Consider the following 21,853-nt stretch of genomic DNA (forward strand, 5'->3'; position numbering starts at 1 on the left):
TGCAGAAACATGCAACAATCTGTTGAGTTTCAATTTTATAAATATTGGACCAGATCTTGGTGTTCATCAATATTAGTGTGGATAAGTTTCAATAATAATCTCCTCAAAAATGTATATTTTATCAGGCTGCAATAGAGAGAAGTTTAACCAGCACAATTGTAAAACAGCAGTTGTTTTTGCATTTATGTTTTTTATATTTACAGTGGTATCTTCATTTATACAGTGTAAGGTAACAGCTGGGTCAACAGCTTCCATATCTCCCCATGGTTTTGTCCCTGTTAATGTTTCAGTAAGATTATGAACATGAATTCACTTTTCCAGTTTTATATTTTTGATTTTTTGTGTATAGAAAATGAAACTTAAGTGTACATGGTGAGTAAAGGAGGGGGCCAAGGATTGAACCTTCGGGAACACCACTGCTCATTAATAATAATAATAATAATAATAATACATTTTATTTCATGGCGCCTTTCAAACTCTCAAGGTCACCTTACAGAGAGAAAAAGGAAGCATACAGCATGAAATACATAGAGTGCATTAAAACAACAATAAAATCAACAATGCATTAACAGAGGGCCAGAAAGTAAAGGCAAAAGTGCGGAGCATCCAGGAGGTGGGCGATGCACAGCAAAAGCAAATTGAAACACAGAAACCCAGATGACAGAACAACAAATATGAAACAATATGAGACAATATGAAATAGGCAGAGGGTGGTAGAACATCACGGGCTGCTTTGAGAAGTTAAGACAGTTAGGTGGAAAACGCTATACGGAACAGATACGTTTTGAGTGATGATTTAAAAGTTGATAAGTCCGGAGACGACCGGATGCGATGAGGGAGAATGTTCCAAAGGCGGGGCGCAGTGTGGCTGAAGGATCTAGCGCCCATGGTGGCCAGGCGCACTGTAGGGGTGCAGAGGAGAGTGGAACTGGAGGAACGGAGAGTACGAGGCGGAGAATAGATGTGAAGTAGATCAGTGATGTATGGTGGGGCAATAGAGTGGAGGGCTTTGTAGGTGAGAAGGAGGATTTTATAGTTTATACGGAAGGACACAGGGAGCCAGTGAAGTTGTTTAAGGACAGGGGTAATATGATGTGAGAATGGAGTTCTGGTGATGATTCGGGCAGCAGAGTTCTGGACAAGTTGAAGTTTATGAAGTGATTTGAGAGGTAGACCAGTGAGGAGTGAGTTACAGTAATCCAAACGAGAGGTGACAAAGGCATTAACGAGTATGGCCGTGCTATCGATGGTGAGTGAAGAACGGATGCGGTTTATGTTACGGAGATGGGAGTAGGCTGACCGGGTAGTGGTATTGATATGCTGAGTGAAGGAGAGAGTACCGTCTAGGATGACACCCAGGCTTTTAACTTGGGGGGAGGGGAGGACAGTATTGTTGTCAATTAAAATGGAGAAGGTGCTGGTTTTAGAAAGGGTGGATTTGGTGCCCACGAGGAGAATTTCAGTTTTGTCGGGGTTGAGTTTCAAAAAGTTATGGGTGAACCAGGATTTGATATTATGTAAGCAGGTAAGGAGGGAGGGAGGGGGGAGGGTAGAAGATGGAGCAGCAGAGAGGTAGAGCTGGGTGTCGTCTGCATAACAGTGGAAATTGATGTTATGTTGCCTAAAGATATGTCCGAGAGGAAGGAGATAAATAATGAAGAGGAGGGGCCCCAGGACAGAGCCCTGGGGCACGCCACAACTGACAGTAGAGGGCTGGGAGTGGAAGTTCTGGAGATGGACGGACTGGGTGCGGTCAGAGAGGTAGGAGGTGAACCATGAGAGGACCGAGCCGGCTATGCCGATGGAAGCAAGGCGATGGAGGAGAATATTGTGCGAGATGGTGTCAAAAGCTGCAGTTAGGTCAAGGAGGATGAGGATGGAGACAAGGCCAGAGTCTGCGGCTACTAGGAGGTCGTTGGTGATTTTGACCAGGGCAGTTTCAGTGCTGTGAAGATGGCGGAAACCAGATTGAAAGTGTTCGTATAAGCTATTGGCGGCAAGGTGGGTATGGACCTGGTGGTGGACAACTTTTTCAAGAATTTTAGAGAGGAACGGGAGATTGGAGATAGGGCGGAAGTTGTTAAGGTTTGCAGGATCGAGGCCAGGTTTTTTTAGGATTGGTGTGATGATGGCTGTCTTGAGTGATGGGGGTACGATACCAGAACTGAGGGAAGTGTGAATAATGTGGGTAAGATGAGGAAGGAGAGAGGGGAGACAGAGCTTGACGAGGTTGGTTGGTAGGGGGTCAAGTTTACAGGTTGAGGGTTTGGATTTGAGGATCAATGAAGAGATAACGGTGGTGGGTGGAATGATAAAACTCGAAAGCGGGGAGGATACTGATAGACAGGGTAGGGTACAGTGGAGGCAGTTCGCAGTGTCACAGATGGGGGGAAATTGCTGGTGTATATTTTCGATTTTTGATGAGAAGAAATCCAGGAAGTTATTGCACAAGGTGGTGGAGAGTGAGGGGAAGAGAGGAGTATCGGGAGGGCCCAATAAATTTTTGACAGTGGAGAAGAGGGAACGCGTGGAGCCAGAGGCGGATACAATAAGAGAGGCATAGAAGTCAGATTTTGTTTGGGTAATGGTTTGCTTGTACTTCAGTATGTGGTTTAGGTATAAGTCCTTGTGGGTGGATGAACCGGTTTTTTTGAAGAGACGTTCAAGGCGACGGGCTTGGGTTTTGAGGAGGCGGAGTTCGGGGGTGTACCACGGAGCAGAGTGCGTAAAGGATACAGATCTAGTTTTGAGTGGGGCGAAGTTGTCGAGTAGATTTCGTAGCTCACGGTTGAAATTGGATAACATGTTGGAGAGGGACGGTGTATAATTAGAACATGAAAGGTTGTTGAGAGCAGCAGTGAAGGAGGGGAGGTCGATGTTCTTTAAGTTACGGAAGGTGATGGTGCGGGAGAGGTGGGTTTTGAAGATAGGTAGTTTGGAGTTAAAGCAGACTAGTTTGTGGTCGGAGAAGGAGGTGTCGAGGGTAGAACATGACTGAGCTGTGACGCCAGAGCAGCAGACTAAGTCGAGGGTGTGGCCTAGAGAATGTGTTGGGGAGGTGATGTATTGTTGGAGCCCAAAGCTGTCCAGACAGGAAATGAAGTCTTTTGTTGTGGTGTTGTTGGGATTGTCGAAGTGGATGTTAAAATCACCAAGAAGAATTATGTTGGCTGACAGAGAGATGAGGTTGGCTAAGAGGTCAGACAGTTCATCCAGGAAGGTCGGGTTGGGTTTTGGTGGGCGGTAGATAGTGGCCAAGAAGGTTGGTGTGTGACCGTGAATACGTGCTATGAGAGCTTCAAAGGACTGAAAGGTGACAGTGGGGTGGATGGATATTTTGTATTTAAGGTTGAACAGTATGGCGAGGCCGCCACCGCGTCCCGAGAGGCGTGGATGGGTGAGATATGTGAAACCAGGAGGAATAGATTGATTAAGTTCAGTGAAGTCGTTGGGCTGCTGCCAGGTTTCAGTTAAGCACAGGATGTCGAGATTGTGTTTTAGAATAATGTCAAAGATGAGGGATGCTTTTTGAGAGAGGGAGCGAACGTTAAGTAGCCCAAAATGAGTGTTATGGAAAGGTGTAGAGTCCATGTGTCTGGGGATGTTAGCTAGAACAGAGTGGTTGATCAGGCGTATACCAGGTTTCCTCGGCTGAGGTCGGGAGGATGACCAGATGGAGGGGATTGGTAGTATGGAGTCAGATAGTCAGGCTTGTGGGACAGAATGGACAGGTTGTCCAGTGTTAGCGTGTGGGGTACAGTGAACTGCATGTTGAATGTTGGTGGAAAGTATATGGGAGCCCAGGCGGTTGGGATGCAGACCATCTCCTGCAAAGAAGGCAGGTCGGTTCCAGAAGAGGTTGAAGTTGTCGATGAAATGGAGATTGTAGGACAGGGAGACAGACTTGAGCCAGGTGTTGAGATTGAGGATTCTGCTGAAGCGGCCAGAGCCTCTTCCAAACGTGGGGATGGGACCAGACATGAAAATAGTCTTACCACAGTTGCTTAGGAGGTGGAGGAGAGAGAGAAAATCCTTTTTAGTTAGTTCAGACTGGTGGAGTGACGTGTCACAAGTTCCGATATGAACAATCACTCTAGAGATGGAAGACGGAAGTGTTGGCAGTAATCCAGGAAGCATGGCCAAGATGTCTGAGGTCGTAGCTCCAGGGAAACAGTGAGTAGTGGCGTTGAAAAAGCGTACATTCCTTATAGTTGAGTCTCCGATGATTAACGTGGTTGGGGGGAAAAGGGGGCGTGGAGAAGTCGCCAGTAGTTGGCCGTTTGAGTCCTGTCGTCTTGTTGACTGGCGGGGAGGCGGGGCGGTGACATCAGGTGCTGAGGTGGAAGATGGAGGCGGCAGTTCGGTTGGTCCGTAGCTAGGGTGCCCGTGAGTGTGCCTGAGCACGGCCTCGCGAAGGATCCTACGGCGCACTGATGTAGTAGCTGAGCGGGATGGAGACTGTTTTCCGCCGGGGCAACGGGCTTCGCGAGGAGCACTTGGACTAAGGCGGGGGCAGCGGGTGTCGTCAGAGGGGAGCGAGAGCAGGTGACGGCGCCGAACGACATTGGCGGGTGACGGGTGTTGTTGGGATACCGGAGCGGAAAGATCCGGTACGTGATTGGCAGATGAGACAGTATGTAGGTCTGGAGTGGGAGAAGACAGAGGTGCAAATCGATTGGAGAGGTCTAGGGAGGGACGCGGAGACCCGTGGTGATATTTTTTCCGCCCACGAACCGCAACCTCGGTCCAGGAGGACCGAAGACATGGTGTAGAAGAGGAGGAGGGTCGTGGACAGGTTGACGGGTCCCATGGGGCAGTGTCCTGGAGAGTGAAGGTAAGTGTGGAGATCTTCCTCGACTGCTCGAGGGCAATGTCCCTGAAGCTAGTCAGTATGGAGTCTTTCTGTTGGAGATCGTGAGAGAGGCGGCGTATTTCCTGCTTTAATTTGGTGATTTCATTGTTTGCTAGGCGGAGTAGTAGATTGGCATTGTCCGAGTTGGTATTGTCAGGTAGTGTTGGCGTTGTTGTTGTTGTTCTTGGTGTTGATGGCGTTGTAGGTGCCTCACTGATTGTGTCGGTCGCCATCTTGTCGGTCATATGTCTCTTCGTATATTTATGGATTATAATGATGGCCATGCAACATCAAATCATCATGTCATATGACCTATGAACTCACCGGTTTGTATTTAGAATCAAAAACAATCTACTCAAGTGTTTTTCTTTTCAGTTCTAACCTTCTGCCCATACTCTGCACGTAGGTTCACTGCACTAACACCTCCAATAAAGGCTGGAGAAAGATGTTGGCCTTTTAGTTTCGGTGTTTACTGGACACAACTGCAAAACTATAACAGCGTGGGACTGGCTATAAATCTTGCAGGTAGAGAGATGCCATGCATGTATTAATCTTTCAGGTCTACCACACACACCTTTCCACAGACCTGTCTGAAATGGGATGTTTCCTTCCCAGAAATGTAAGTAAAGAAATTTAGTAGTCGAGTCCAATGTCTTTGCTGATGTGTAGCTAGCTAACATTACAGATCCACACATGTACCGGAACGCCAAGTGTTGTAACGTTAACGTGTAACTATATCAGTTGTTTTCGTAAAAGTTCAGTGAACAAGCCCAAGTTTTTAGTCCGAAAGACGCATTGCCCTTAAGAAAAGGTCATAAACCATCGTCCTTCACTTCATTTTCATTCCGTTTGTATCCGGTTGTTTTCGCCGTTTGTTTACCACAAATAGACAAACAGACAGTAGACTTACATTTGCTACTTTCCTTCTGATTCAATTTTATAAAATCCTAAATCTCTCTAAACTGTAATGTTAGCTTTTAATGGAGCAGTCACCGCTCGTAGTTTTTGTTTGTCCCTTGATGGTGGTGTAGAGTTTGAACCACTCTATTGCAGTGCCTCTGATCCCAATATACTTTTCAATGTGATCCATAAATTTGTGTGTCATCTGCATAACAGTGCTATTGAACATTGTGAATGATACAGTGGGTACGGAAACTATTCAGACCCCTTTCAATTTTTCACTCTTTGTGTCATTGCAGCCATTTGCCAAAATCAAAAAAGTTCATTTTATTTCTCATTAATGTACACTCTTGACAGAAAAAAACAGAAATGTAGAAATTTTTTCAAATTTATTAGAAAAGAAAAACTGAAATATCACATGGTCATAAGTAGTCAGACCCTTTGCAGTGACACTCATATTTAACTCACATGCTGTCCATTTCTTCTGATCCTCCTTGAGATGGTTCTGCTCCTTCATTGGAGTCCAGCTGTGTTTAATTAAACTGATTGGACTTGATTAGGAAAGGCACACACCTGTCTATATAAGACCATACAGCTCACAGTGCATGTCAGAGCAAATGAGAATCATGAGGTTGAAGGAACTGCCCAAGGAGCTCAGAGACAGAATTGTGGCAAGGCACAGATCTGGCCAAGGTTACAAAAGAATTTCTGCAGCACTCAAGGTTCCTAAGAGCACAGTGGCCTCCATAATCCTCAAATAGAAAAAGTTTGGGACGACCAGAACTCTTCCTAGACCTGGCCGTCCAGCCAAACTGAACAATCGTGGTAGAAGAGCCTTGGTGAGAGAGGTAAAGAAGAACCCAAAGATCACTGTGGCTGGGCTCCAGAGATGCTGTAGGGAGATGGGAGAAAGTTCCACAAAGTCAACTATCACTGCAGCCCTCCACCAGTCGGGGCTTTATGGCTTAGTGGCCGGACAGAAGCCTCTCCTCAGTGCAAGACACATGAAAGCCCGCACAGAGTTTGCCAAAAAACACATGAAGGACTCCCAGACTATGAGAAATAAGATTCTCTGGTCTGATGAGATCAAGATTGAACTTTTTGGTGTTAATTATAAGCGGTATGTGTGGAGAAAACCAGGCACTGCTCATCACCTGCCCAATACAATCCCTACCATGAAACATGGTGGTGGGAGCATCATGTTGTGGGGGTGTTTTTCAGCTGCAGGGACAGGACGACTGGTTGCATTGAAGGAAAGATGAATGCGGCCAAGTACAGAGATATCCTGGAAGAAAACCTCTTCCAGAGTGCTCAGGACCTCAGACTGGGCTGAAGGTTCACCTTTCAACAGGACAATGACCCTAAGCACACAGCTAAAATAACAAAGGAGTGGCTTCGGAACAACTCTGTGACCGTTCTTGACTGGCCCAGCCAGAGCCCTGACCTAAACCCAATTGAGCATCTCTGGAGAGACCTGAAAATGGCTGTCCACCAACGTTCACCATCTAACCTGACAGAACTGGAGAGGATCTGCAAGGAAGAATGGCAGAGGATCCCCAAATCCAGGTGTGAAAAACTTGTTGCATCATTCCCAAGAAGACTCATGGCTGTACTAGCTCAAAAGGGTGCTTCTACTCAATACTGAGCACAGGGTCTGAATACTTATGACCATGTGATATTTCAGTTTTTCTTTTTAAATAAATTTGCAAAAATTTCTACATTTCTGTTTTTTTCTGTCAAGATGGGGTGCTGAGTGTACATTAATGAGAAATAAAATGAACTTTTTTGATTTTGGCAAATGGCTGCAATGACACAAAGAGTGAAAAATTGAAAGGGGTCTGAATAGTTTCCGTCCCCACTGTATGTTCCATTGGCAGCACAGATAAACTTAACAGGGGGTCAAGGATGGAGCCTTGGGGAACACCACAGCTCAGTGGGGCTGCTGATGAGTCCCTGCAGTGCCCCTGATCCCAACACACTTTTCAATATAATCCAATAAAACAGGATGGATAAAAGATCTTTAGTAACTTTATGACGGGAGTTTCAGTTCTCCAAGGTAAAACTTGGTGTAGAGGGGAGGAGCCTGGCACTGAGTGGACTCCATCATTTAGAGAAGTGAGAAGTTCCTGGTTTGTCAGTGAAGAAGAAAGACAGGAGTCTCAACATGAAACCTCTTCACACTTTGGTCAGCCTGTACTTCCTCTGTGAGTATGTACGCTTAGTTCTGACCTTTCTACCTTTATCACGTTTGGTTCGTGGCATTAAAGGTGAGGATCAGTCAGTTGTGAGCTACGCAACAGCTGCTTCTTTTCCATCTCACCATTAGTTGTTCTCACCATCACTTCACCAACCTTTTTTGTCTCAGTGTTAGGGTTAGAACTTATCGTAGTCCAGGGTCATCTTTTTGGATGCTTATTTCATTGCCTATTCAGGCCCAAAGAGCAGGTCTGACTGAGAGGTGCTGTCTGTTCTGAGAAATGGGAACTTGGCAAAAGAGAAGATGATGAAAGTCGCTGAACTGTGTCTTAACTTTACATGTTTACTAATGGTGACACACTCCATTTTCGTCAGATTTAGTGGGGTCTGAATTATATGCTTCCCTTTTTTGTTTATAGAAGTATATGTCTTTAGCAAAAAAAGATAGCAACTATGTGTAACTGCAGTATATCAGATACTGGTCTGGATAGAAAGATATGAAAACTTCACAGTTTGAACAGATTCTCTTTTAATCTGACAAGCAGGTCAAAATAAGTTCAACATTAATGAAATAAACACACTGTCTCACATACACACACCACAAAAGGAACAGAACTGAATAATATGAACTCAATAACAGTGGTTTAACATAATTTCTATCCTTGGGGCATGCTGGAAAATCTCTCCAGTCTACCCACACACTGGTATGCTGTGTAATATACTATAAATGTACACTATAATTTTGTTCTGTATGTCTCTGATAAGTACACACAAAGTAAACTAGTATATTTTCCTAATTTAAGTTTAAAAGAAGTATACTCATAGTAAACTTGTTTAAAATTCTTTTTTATGAGGGCAGTCACTGACTGGGTGAACTGGGCAGCTCCCAGTGTGAAGTACAGGTATTAACTACTGATTGTTGACTGTCTCCACAGCTCTGCAGGACAGAAGCACAGCACAAAGCACCACCTATATAGGAACTACAGGAGGACAAATCACAGTGAAATGTTCTGAGTCTTTTCAGACAAGCTGGAAGACGTTCTGTAAGGATCCCTGTAATGGGAACATTCTCATCCAAACTACTGATGTCAGAGCTCACAGCGGCAGATACAGCATCAAATATGAAGGAGGACATTTTTCTATGAACATAACTGAGCTGATCAAGTCTGACTCAGGACGGTACAGGTGTGGGGTGTCATCAGCTCCATATGTGGACTTTGGAATCACTGTTGTAGATGGTGAGTTTCTGTGAACTGGTGCAGTCACAGACTGGGTGAATTGGGAAGCTCCCAGTGTGACTGTGGATCACATTGCTGTGGTCAGACTACAGTACTGTAAATACAGATAGTAACTCTTGTTTGTGTTTCCAACAGCACTGCTGGAAGGAGACTACGATCCTGCAGGAAGGCCCATCCACACCAGGACTGGAGGAGATCTGACTGTTGCATGTTTCTTTACTCAATCTGGAAGCAGGAGGTTGTTCTGTAAGGGACAGTGTAATGGAGGAGACGTTCTTGTTAGAACAGAAGGTGACTCAGCTACAAGTGACAGATACAGCATAGAATATACAAGAGACTCTGGTAGAGGAGTCTTTCTGTTTGTGACCATCACACAGCTGAGACAGTCTGACTCAGGATGGTACAGCTGTGCTCTGCGTAGGACTTTGCGCCGTGACTCATCCTGGGAATTTAACATCATTGTCACAGACGGTGAGTTTCTGCTGCAGGATCTTTGTACCATTTACTGACAGCTGCACTTTGAACACCTGAATTGCCAAACATGTTTTAAAGTGTTTTGCTGAGTATTTGAAAATGAAAAACTTATTTCAGATGAGTTTTTCTGAAGCAGCGTAAAAGCTCAGGAATCACCTCGTCCCTCTCTTCAGGATTTCTTTGTCTCAGCTGGTTCTGGTTTCTATGTGTCCACAGCTCCACACGAGACTCCTGGACCTTTGTCAGCATCCACAGCTGGAGGTACGTCAACATGTCATGTCTGACATATTGTGGATTACTATCTCAGACAAAAAGCTTCACTGTAACTGGAGGATGAAGCTTTTTTTTCAGTTTCAGCTGATTTTCTTCCAGCACCTAGAAACCTTCTCAGGCTCGTGAACAGACGACAGTTTAGCTGTTCTGTTATTCCCCTCTCAGCTACTAGAGCTTAAATGAATAAATACTACATTTCCCATAAGCCTCAGGGACTGTGGAGAGGCTATGTTTGTCCCTCAGGTGAATGTGTTCATGTCTGTGTATGTGCAATAGATTTCAGGTTATTTCTCTTAGGTACTATATTAAGATATATAAAACAGAGAAAATTACATATTTGAAGTGGGCAGAGATGATTAACAGCTTTCTGACAGCTGATGTTTTCCCAGTTCTCATTCATGCTGGTCTCAACCAGGTGTCCAGGTAAAGAGATCTGAAGCCACTTCATGGTTGGCTCAATCAAATCTCACTTTAATGCAGCAGATGTTTTAAGAAGCTGATGTTTAGTGTAAAAACCATATGACCATTTGTTCTGATCACAGTTCATTTAAAACCACATGCACATTACAGTGTATTTGACTCTCAATGACCAAAACACTCAAACATTCATTGACTTTACCAACCATATTTGTTAGGATAACAAATGGAACTGACTTTTCTTCCTTTCTGTTTGTCAAGAGGGATGTGTTGGATTTCTATGTAAAATGCCTTGAGATGATTTTTTTTTTGGTGCTGTACAAATGAATTGAATTGTGCTGATGTCGCTGACTTGGAAACATCACAACAGGCTTTGTTTGAATAAATATGAAACTTCACTAGTTCAACCACTTCAGCTGACCTCAGAAGGATATTTAAAGCCTTATGGTCTATTCAGGTACATCTAGGGACGGTTCTGGAATGAATTTCATGACAATTATAATACTTTTATAAGTTTTATTTTAAATGAGTGTTTTTGGATCACTGATCGACCTCTGGTCTGTATCATGTCATCTCTACACACGCATTAGTGCCATTCTTCTTCATGTTTGGGATTTCAAAGCATACCTGGTTATTCATGTCCCTGTGTGATTTTCAGACTAGCACATTTTCTGATCCAGTATTTTTTTTTATCATTTTCTTCTTCCTTCATTAATAAAGCCATTCAAGATTATACCACAGAACTACTTATCCCATATCACACCCCTGGACCCTCACCATCTCCAGAAGAATATCTTTTATGTTCTGAGATCTAGACTAGTAATCCAGGTCGACCGTGTTTTTGTTGTAGCAAAATATTAAATGTTCTTCTTCTGTTGATTTTTTCAAGAAAATACTTATTGACTTATTTATTCCCATTTTATTGTTTCCAATTTGTTGTTAATCTACATTTATTTTACTCTGATATTGTCTGGTTTTATTTGTGTTTTATTGTATTTCGGGTTACATCTTTATGTTGGATTATTGTCTGACAATTATTACTGCCACTGGGTGTCAGCCAACTATAGCATGTCCCTGCTGTAATAAACTGCTGGTACACAGGGTCTTTTTTCACAGGGGTTCAGTCAGTCAGGGGTTACTTCAAACCACTGGCAGGACGTGTGCATGCTTATGTGCCATGACACTGACCAGGATGTGTGGGTCTAAAACAATGTGTTCTACCTCAGATGTTCTGCTCACTGTGGTTCTGGTTCTGGTCATCGTTATCATCCTCTCATCCCTGGCTGTGCTGATAGTTTGGATTAGGAGGCGTCCCAGGCCCTGTGGTGAGTCATCAGGAAACACACAGTATTAACAACTAAACCTTCTCACCAAGAGCCGAACATTAGATCCTTAGAACCCTCCTCTGATTTCGTGTCCACTAATGAGCCTATTCAGTCCAGGTGTGAAGTCAAACCAACCTGGAGAATAAACCATCTCTGTTTGATGAGGATTTGTTGTTGTGGAACTACAGTCCCCACAGTGTTTGGTTGTCCCTTCAGGCATCATGGTTATTTTATGGCTGCCTGTCTTCCTTTTGCTTTATCACAGTACAATTGATCTTCCAGCATTGTTTGCACTTTCAATAACTTTGTGTGTTGGACAGGTTTGACCACCCGAGGAAACCCAGACAGCACAAACATGCAGGTGACTTTTTTTTTTTTTTTTTGATTCGCTGCTTCCTCTCACCGCTGCTTCAGTAAAACAGTCAGACAGCTCAGTTTGCAGAAAGTTGCAACCCAATACAGACACAGAAAAATGTTTCTGCACATGGAGACGCCAACAACAAACAGTAACAGTGCTGTGGAAACATTTAGCAGCACAACAATATTTTTCATTTTCAGCTTTTTCTGTTGCTGAAATTCTGGTTTTTAACAGTGAACATAGTGATCATGTCCTGAGGATTTGTACCAGGACAGATCCTGACATGTTGTTTACTGATTGGTGTTGACTAAAATAAATCCAATCAAGTGAGGATTCTTTCATTACTGTACTGTTTGAGCTGATTCTTATTTCAGTGTCCAGTGTTCAAGGAGAGACGCTGCATCTGGAAATGTAGCTCAGCTCGAACAGAAACAGTTGCAATGCACTTTCTTCTGTTTCTAGTATTTTCAGCTAAGTAGAGAAAGTTGGTCTTGTCTCTCATGTACAAACCTGTTGGCTTACTGACCTGGAAACAATTTTAAAGTCTCTCACTGTTTTGAGCTGTGCTTTTATTCTGTCAAATGTTTGGCTGTTTTGTAGATTGACAGCTTGGATTATGAGAACCAACCTCCAGTCTCCACAGGCGAAGCTTTCACCTACCTGAGCCTCCACCCAGCTACCAGGGACAAGGACCAGATCTACTCCACTCTCACACAGACAAAGCACGCATGAAGCTTTGTGGTTCTGTACCTGGAAGACTCAGCGTGGTCGGTGTAATATTGGTCAGATTGATTTTTCCAGTTCCATCATCAATAATCAAAAATTGAATTCGATTTAATAAAATCTGACTTTCTATCTGTGAATGTGAATTTATAATTATTCATGCTTTTTCTGCTGCTTATCTGAAATCAGTGGCAGTAGGTTCAGCAGGTTGTCTCAGATGTTCCTCTCATTGTTATCCAGCTCCTCCTGGAGAAGCCTGAGGCACCCACCCCCTGGCCAGGTTAGATAGACAGTCTCTGCAGCATATTCTGGGTTGGCCCAGGGTCTCCTACCAGGTGGCCATGCCCAGAAAAGCTTTAGTGTAAGTTACCCTGGAGGATCCTACTCAGACACCTGACTCACCTGGCTCTTTTCAAAAGACGTTTGAGCTCCTCATCCTCTGAGACTGAGCCCTGAAGCCTGACAGGGGAAACTCATTTCAGCTCAGTCTCTGGCTCACCACCCACAGCCCCTGACCACAGGTGGATGGCTTAGCTGATAAACTGTAACCTTTGCCTTCCAGCTCAGCTCCAGCTCAGAACTGTGACCTGGAGACAGTATTTAGCTCACACCCAACCCAAGCCCAGCAATCCACTGGTTATCCAAATGCTACTGGGCTCATTGGGCAGGTCTAAATTCTACAGCAGCAGAAAAGTGGGTTCAGTTTTCCAGTTTTGCGTTATTGACTTTTACATGAAAAATCAAGCAGACATGAAACTGCAGCTCAATGGGAACATACCTGGCTGCAGAAAACACAGTGTGTGTTACTATGTCTTTAGTTTCATGATGGATTCTTGACTTCCTGTTTTGGACATGGATTTTGTTTTTCACGTGCTAAGATTGTGATGATGTGAAGATTGTGGTGTGTCACACTGTCTCGTCACAGCAGCAGGTTGCAGATCTGAACACTGGTGGACCCGGGGCCTTTCTGTGTGGAGTCTGCATGTGTTCCCTGTGTCTGTGTGTTTTCTCTTCCCACAGTCCAAACACATGCAGGTTAGGTTGGTTGGTGACTCTAAATTGCCCGTAGATGTGACCTGCCTCTCACCCACTGCATGCTGGGATTGGGTCCTGCCCCCTGTGACCCTGGATAGCAGGAAGAATTGATAGATGATGATGTGTGTGAATCTATAATCAGTAGATGTTTCTGTTCAGTTGGCTTCCAGTGTTTTATTGATCACTGCTCATATTCTTAGAATAAAGTTGATCTTATTATTCCAGGCAGTTGTTTATCAGGCTGATAGAAAGACATTCTATCAGCTCATAGTCAGTGAATTGGTGATAAACAAACAGATGATACTGAGTTTAACTTTTCACTCACTGCTGTTTGTCCTTCACTTCTGACTGTGAACACTTGTCATTTCCTTTTCAGTCAGAGACGCCTCAGTTTCACTTTCATCAAACTCTATGACTGTGTTGCTGTTTCCACTGTTTTATCCATTTAGAAGCCCAGCACCAACATAGCTTCTTAAAACCTCACGCAGTGGACCAGTAAGTGAGGACAACCAGAAGTGAGGATGCCTAGAAATAGCACAATATGTACTGGTCAGTCCAACAGACCACTGGTTGCCACACAAACCTAATGACAATGCATGTATTATCGTAGGAAAGCATTAAACCAGATAATGTGAGGAGTCAGAAACAGCAGTGTCAGTGGAATGCAGGTGGTAGTCTGTGGATCAGGGAGGGGAGAGATCTTAAAGAGCTGAGAAAGAATGGTTTGTTTTTTCAGTTCCAAAGGAAAGGTTTAGAGGTTTCCAGCACAGTGCTATAACTGACTGGTCCAGCAGGTGGCAGCAATGTAACAGAATATGACACAGGTGAGATGTGTGTTCAGGCTGGTTGATTTGACAGATTCCTGTCTGCTGAAACTTTTCTGCCTGAGGACACGAGGCTGAGCTCTGTCTCTGTAGTTATGGTCCAGACCATGGACTGCTTTAAATCGGTTAACTCTTAAAGGTATTTATACAGCCGACTGATATGCAGTGAAGAGAGGGTTAAGAAAGTTGATATGATCATGTCTGTAGCAAGCATGAGATTATTTTTTGTCTTAACCCTGAAATAAAACGACAAGAAGTGAACCAAGACAAAACTAAAATGCTATGTGCTTCTCATGATCTGATCAACAGAGAAAAGTCCTGACTACTGAGATGTTGCTCATTTGATAAAGTCATGACTGAATGACTTATTTCTTTTGGTTATTGCAATGCCTCTAGATGTAGATGTAGACATCTCTTGGTCATAACCTGTCAATACACCTCCACTTACCAGTCCCCCCTGATCCTTTGGGAACACCACAGCTCAGTGGGGCTGCTGATGAGTCTAGTGCAGTGCCCCTGATCCCAACACACTCCAATAAAACACGATGAATAAACGATCTTTAGAAACTTTATGATGGGCAGTTTCAGTTCTGGGTTAAAACCTGGTGCAGAGGGGGAGGAGCCTGGAGCTGTGAGTGGACTCCATCATTTAGAGAAGTGAAGAGTTCCTGGTTTGTCAGTGAAGAAGAAAGAGAGAATTCTCAACATGAAACCTCTTCATACTTTGATCGGTCTCTTCTTCCTCTGTGAGTATGTCCACTCTGTTCTGACTTTTCTGTCTTTATCATATTTGGTTCATGGGGTTAAAGGTGAGGATCAGTCAGCTGTGAGCTACACAAAAGCTGCTGCTTTTCCATTTCACCGTTAGTTGTTCTCACCATCACTTCACCAACCTTTTCTTTTGTCTCAGAGTTGGGGTTAAAACTCACCATAGTCCAGGGTCATCTTTTTAGATGCTTATTTTATTGTCCATTCAGGCTCAAAGCTCAGGTCTGACTGAGAGGTGCTGTCTGTTCTGAGAAATGGGAACTTGGCAAAAGAGAAGATGATGAAAGTCGTTGAGCTGCTGTGCTGTGTCTTAACTTTACGTGTTTACTGACGTGACACACACACACACTCTCCATTTTCGACAAACTAACTGGGGTATGAGCAGAGAAAAGGAGAAGACAAGCTTACCAAAAATAAATATACTTAAAGTTTATTTTATGGAGTAAACTAAAATGAAGTTTCAGTCATAAGTATACTAATATCAATGTAGCAGTACTCTAAGAGTACCATTTAAGACCTCTTGGGACTAAATTGGCCAATTGTTCATACCTAAAAGTATTTTTTTATTTATTATGTATAAGTGTAGTAAAGTATGAGTACACAAATTGTTTATATCTATGCACTTCAACTGTACTGTGTATTGAACCTACTGGAACCAATTATATGCTTCCCTTTTTTTTTGTTTAAAGAAGTATATGTCTTCAGCAATAAGACATAGCAACTATGTGTAACTGCAGTATATCAGGTACTGGCCTGGATGGAAAGATATGACAACTTCACAGTTTGAACAGCTTCTCTTTTAATCTGACAAGCAGGTCAAAATAAGTTCAACATTAATGAAATAACAATCACATACGCTGTCTCACATACACACACCACAAAAGGAACAGAACTGAATAATATGAAAATACACACTTTCTATCCTTGGGGCATGCTGGGAAATCTCTCCAGTCTACCCACACACTGGTATGCTGTGTAGTATACTATAAATGTACACTATCATTTTGTTTTGTATGTCTCTGATAAGTACACACAAAGTAAACTGCAGTATATTTTCCTAATTTAAGTTTAAAAGAAGTATACTCATAGTAAACTTGTATAAAACTCTTTTTTATAAGGGCAGTCACTGACTGGGTGAACTGGGCAGCTCCCAGTGTGAAGTACAGGTATTAACTACTGGTTGTTGACTGTCTCCACAGCTCTGCAGGACAGAAGCACAGCACAAAGCATCACCTATATAGGAACTACAGGAGGACAAATCACAGTGAAATGTTCTGAGTCTTTTCAGACAAGCCAGAAGACGTTCTGTAAGGATCCCTGTAACAGGAACATTCTCATCCAAACTACTGATGTCAGAGCTCACAGCGGCAGATACAGCATCAAATATGAAGGAGGACATTTTTCTGTGAGCATCACTGAGCTGATCAAGTCTGACTCAGGACGGTACAGGTGTGGGGTGTCATCAGCTCCATATGTGGAGTTTGGAATCACTGTTGTTGATGGTGAGTTTCTGTGAACTGGTGCAGTCACAGACTGGGTGAACTGGGAAGCTCCCAGTGTGACTGTGGATCACATTGCTGTGGTCAGACTACAGTACTGTAAATACAGATAGTAACTCTTGTTTGTGTTTCCAACAGCACTGCTGGAAGGAGACTACGATCCTGCAGGAAGGCCCATCTACACCAGGACTGGAGGAGATCTAACTGTTGCATGTTCCTTTACTCTTTCTGGAAGCTGGAAGTTGTTCTGTAAGGGACAGTGTGATGGAGAAGACGCTCTTGTTAGAACGGAAGCTGACTCAGCTACAAGTGACAGATACAGCATAGAATATACAAGAGCATCTGGTAGAGGAGTCGTTCTGTTTGTGACCATCACACAGCTGAGACAGTCTGACTCAGGATGGTACAGCTGTGCTCTGGACAGGAATGTGCTTCCTGCCTCATCCTGGGAATTTAACGTGATTGTCACAGATGGTGAGTTTCTGCTGCAGGATCTTTGTACCGTTCCCTGACAACTGCAGTTTGAACACCTGAATTGCCAAACATGTTTTTAGATTTAAAGTGTTTTGCTGAATATTTGAAAAGGAAAAACTTATTTCAGATCAGTTTTTCTGAAGCAGCGTAAAAGCTGAGGAATCACCTTGTCCCTCTCTTCAGGATTTTTTTGCACAGCTGGTTCTGGTTTCTATGTGTCCATGGCTCCACACGAGATTCCTGGACCTTTGTCAACATCAGTCCCATCAACATCCACAGCTGTTAAAGAGCAGCAGCACACCGATGGAGGTACAGTATTGTTCAAAATAATAGCAGTACAATGTGACCAACCAGAATAATCCAGGATTTTAGTATATTTTTTATTGCTACATGGCAAACAAGTTACCAGTAGGTGCGTGCAGTAGATTCTCAGAAAACAAACAAGACCCAGCATTCATGATATGCACGCTCTTAAGGCTGTGCAATTGGGCAATTAGTTGAAAGAGGTGTGTTAAAAAAATAGCAGTGTGGCATTCAATCAGTGAGGTCATCAATTTTGTGAAAAAACAGGTGTGAATCAGGTGGCCCCTATTTAAGGATGAAACCAGCACTTGTTGAACATGCATTTGAAAACCTGAGGAAAATGGGTCGTTCAAGACATTGTTCAGAAGAACAGCGTACTTTGATTAAAAAGTTGATTGGAGAGGGGAAAACCTATAAAGAGGTGCAAAAAATTATAGGCTGTTCAGCTAAAATGATCTCCAATGCCTTAAAATGGAGGGCAAAACCAGAGAGACGTGGAAGAAAATGGAAGACAACCATCAAAATGGATCGAAGAATAACCAGAATGGCAAAGGCTCAGCCAATGATCAGCTCCAGGATGATCAAAGACAGTCTGAAGTTACCTGTAAGTACTGTGACAGTTAGAAAACGTCTGTGTGAAGCTAATCTACTTTCAAGAATCCCCAGCAAAGTCTCTCTGTTTAAAAAAAGGCATGTGCAGAAGAGGTTACAATTTGCCAAAGAACACAAAAACTGGCCTAAAGAGAAATGGAGGAACATTTTGTGGACTGATGAGAGTAAAATTGTTCTTTTTGGGTCCAAGGGCCAAAGACAGTTTGTGAGACGACCCCCAAACTCTGAATTCAAGCCACAGTACACAGTGAAGACAGTGAAGCATGGTGGTGCAAGCATCATGATATGGGCATGTTTCTCCTACTATGGTGTTGGGCCTATTTATCACATACCAGGGATCATGGATCAGTTTGCATATGTCAAAATACTTGAAGAGGTCATGTTGCCTTATGCTGAAGACGACATGCCCTTGAAATGGTTGTTTCAACAAGACAATGACCCCAAACACACTAGTAAACGAACAAAGTCTTGGTTCCAAAGCAACAAAATTAATGTTATGGAAGGGCCAGCCCAATCCCCAGACCTTAATCCAATCAAGGACTTGTGGGCTGATATCAAAAATGCTGTTTCTGAAACAAAACCAAGAAATGTAAATGAATTGTGGAATGTTGTTAAAAAATCATGGAGTGGAATAACAGCTGTAAGGTGCCACAAGTTGGTTGACTCCATGCCACACAGATGTGAAGCAGTTATAAAAAACTGTGGTCATACAACTAAATATTAGTTTAGTGATTCACAGGATTGCTAAATCCTAGAAACAAACGTTTGTACAAAATAGTTTTGAGTTTGTACAGTCAATGGCAGACACTGCTATTTTTTTGAACACACCCCTTTCAACTAATTGCCCAATTGCACAGCCTTAAGAGCGTGTATATCATGAATGCTGGGTCTTGTTTGTTTTTTGAGAATCTACTGCACCTACTGGTAACTTGTTTGCCATATGGCAATAAAAAATATACTAAAAACCTGGATTATTCTGGTCGGTCACATTGTACTGCTATTATTTTGAACAACACTGTACATCTAGGGACGGTTCACGGATGAATTTCATGGCAATTATCATAATTTTATAAGTTTTATTTTAAATAAGTGTTTTTGGATCGCTGATCGACCTCTGGTCTGTATCATGTCATCTCTACACACACATTAGTGCCATTCTTCTTCATGTTCGGGATTTCAAAGAGTACCTGGTTATTCATGTCCCTGTGTGATTCTACCCTGGTCCTGGTTTCTGAAGATATGGCTGTCACATCTTTCCTGAGATGACATTTTCAGACTATCACATTTTCTGATCCAGTATTTGTTTTTATCATTTTCTTCTTCCTTCATTAATAAAGCCATTCAAGATTATACCACAGAACTACTTATCCCATATCACACCCCTGGACCCTCACCATCTCCAGAAGAATATCTTTTATGTTCTGAGATCTAGACTAGTAATCCAGGTCCACCATGTTTTTGTTGTAGCAAAGTATTAAATGTTCTTCTTCTGTTGATGTTTTCAAGCAAATATTTATTGACTTATTTATTCCTATTTTATTGTTTCCAGTTTGTTGTTAATCTACATTTATTTTACTCTGATACTGTCTGGTTTTATTTGTGTTTTATTGTATTTTGGGTTACATCTTTATGTTGGATTATTGTCTGACAATTATTACTGCCACTGGGTGTCAGCCAATTATAGCATGTCCCAGCTGTAATAAACTGCTGGTACACAGGGTCTTTTTTCACAGGGGTTCAGTCAGTCAGGGGTTACTTCAAACCACTGGCAGGACGTGTGCATGCTTATGTGCCATGACGTTGACCAGGATGTGTGGGTCTAAAACAATGTGTTCTACCTCAGATGTTCTGCTCACTGTGGTTCTGGTTCTGGTCATCGTGATCATCCTCTCATCCCTGGCTGTGCTGATAGTTTGGATTAGGAGGCGTCCCAGGCCCTGTGGTGAGTCATCAGGAAACACACAGTATTAACAACTAAACCTTCTCACCATGAGCCGAACATTAGATCCTTAGAACCCTCCTCTGTTTTCGTGTCCACTAATGAGCCTATTCAGTCCAGGTGTGAAGTCAAACCAACCTGGAGAATAAACGATCTCTGTTTGATGAGGATCTGTTGCTGTGGAACTACAGTCCCCACAGTGTTTGGTTGTCCCCTTCAGGCATCATGGTTATTTTATGGCTGCCTGTCTTCCTTTTGCTTTATCACAGTACGAGTGATCTTCCAGCATTGTTTGCACTTTCAGTAATGACTTTGTGTGTTGGACAGGTTTGACCACCCGAGGAAACCCAGATGGCACCAACATGCAGGTGACTTTTTTTTTTTTTTTTTTTTGATTCGCTGCTTCCTCTCACTGCTGCTTCAGTAAAACAGTCAGACAGCTCAGTTTGCAGAAAGTTACAACCCAATACAGACACAGAAAAATGTTTCTGCACATGGAGACACCAACAACAAACAGTAACAGTGCTGTGGAAACATTTAGCAGCACAACAATATTTTTCATTTTCAGCTTTTTCTGTTGCTGAAATTCTGGTTTTTAACAGTGAACATAGTGATCATGTCCTGAGGATCTGTACCAGGACAGATCCTGACATGTTGTTTACTGATTGGTGTTGACTAAAATAAATCCAATCAAGTGAGGATTCTTTCATTACTGTACTGTGTGAGCTGATTCTTATTTCAGTGTCCAGTGTTCAAGGAGAGACGCTGCATCTGGAAGTGTAGCTCAGCTAGAACAGAAGCAGTTGCAATGTACTTTCTTCTTTTTCTAGTATTTTCAGCTAAGTAGAGAAAGTTGGTCTTGTCTCTCATGTACAAACCTGTTGGCTTACTGACCTGGAAACAATGCTAAAGTCTCTCACTGAGCTATTGCTTTTATTCTGTCAAATGTTTGGCTGTTTTTTAGATTGACAGCTTGGATTATGAGAACCAACCTCCAGTCTCCACAGGCGAAGAATCCACCTACCTGAGCCTGGACCCAGCCAGCAGAGACCAGATCTACTCCACTCTCACACAGACAAAGCACGCATGAAGCTTTGTGGTTCCATAACTGGAAAACTCAGCGTGGTCTATGTAATATTGGTCAGAATTAATTTTCCAGTTCTATAATCAATAATCAAAAATTGAATTCGGTTTAATAAAATCTGACTTTCCATCTGTGAATGTGAATTTCTAATTATTCATGCTTTTTCTGCTGCTTATCTGAAATCAGTGGCAGTAGGTTCAGCAGGTTGTCTCAGATGTTCCTCTCATTGTTATCCAGCTCCTCCTGGAGAAGCCTGAGACACCCACCCTCTGGCCAGGTCAGATAGACAGTCTCTGCAGCATATTCTGGGTTGGCCCAGGGTCTCCTACCAGGTGGCCATGCCCAGAAAAGCTTTAGTGTAAGTTACTCCGCAGGATCCTACTCAGACACCTGACTCACCTGGCTCCTTTCAAAAGACGTTTGAGCTCCTCATCCTCTGAGACTGAACCCTGAAGCCTGACAGGGGAAACTCATTTCAGCTCAGTCTCTGGCTCACCACCCACAACCTCTGACCACAGGTGGAGGGATCACCTGATAAACTGTAACCTTTGCCTTCCAG

General features: G+C 43.0%; 2 protein-coding genes across 7 annotated transcripts; both read left to right on the forward strand.

Moving 5' to 3' along the window:
- The first annotated feature begins 7,850 nt into the window (after nt 1-7,850).
- On the forward strand, nt 7,851-14,012 carry LOC113146101 (polymeric immunoglobulin receptor-like). 5 transcript variants are annotated; one of them, XR_003297315.1, is made up of 8 exons: nt 7,851-7,956; nt 8,884-9,186; nt 9,322-9,657; nt 9,877-9,921; nt 11,577-11,675; nt 11,996-12,036; nt 12,634-12,815; nt 12,946-14,012. XR_003297315.1 is itself a non-coding variant. In XM_026333376.1 (7 exons), the coding sequence occupies exons 1-7, from the start codon at nt 7,917-7,919 to the stop codon at nt 12,763-12,765; spliced, it is 996 nt and encodes a 331-aa protein (XP_026189161.1). In that variant the 5' UTR covers nt 7,851-7,916; the 3' UTR covers nt 12,766-12,896. The 5 variants fall into 5 exon arrangements, 2 of the variants coding, with proteins under 2 accessions (XP_026189161.1, XP_026189163.1); XR_003297314.1 differs by having other exon boundaries at nt 12,997-14,012; XR_003297316.1 differs by lacking the exon at nt 12,946-14,012 and having other exon boundaries at nt 9,834-9,921; nt 12,634-12,734.
- Nucleotides 14,013-15,211: 1,199 nt separating this feature from the next.
- Nucleotides 15,212-21,431, forward strand: LOC113146100 (polymeric immunoglobulin receptor-like). 2 transcript variants are annotated; one of them, XM_026333374.1, is made up of 7 exons: nt 15,212-15,361; nt 16,583-16,885; nt 17,021-17,356; nt 17,540-17,665; nt 20,115-20,213; nt 20,538-20,578; nt 21,175-21,431. In XM_026333374.1, exons 1-7 carry the CDS (start codon nt 15,322-15,324, stop codon nt 21,298-21,300), a joined length of 1,071 nt encoding a protein of 356 aa, XP_026189159.1. In that variant the 5' UTR covers nt 15,212-15,321; the 3' UTR covers nt 21,301-21,431. The 2 variants fall into 2 exon arrangements, with proteins under 2 accessions (XP_026189159.1, XP_026189160.1); XM_026333375.1 differs by lacking the exon at nt 17,540-17,665.
- Nucleotides 21,432-21,853: the final 422 nt, after the last annotated feature.

The sequence above is a fragment of the Mastacembelus armatus genome, chromosome 7 (assembly GCF_900324485.2).
Source record: "Mastacembelus armatus chromosome 7, fMasArm1.2, whole genome shotgun sequence".
Taxonomy (NCBI): Eukaryota; Metazoa; Chordata; class Actinopteri; order Synbranchiformes; family Mastacembelidae; genus Mastacembelus; species Mastacembelus armatus.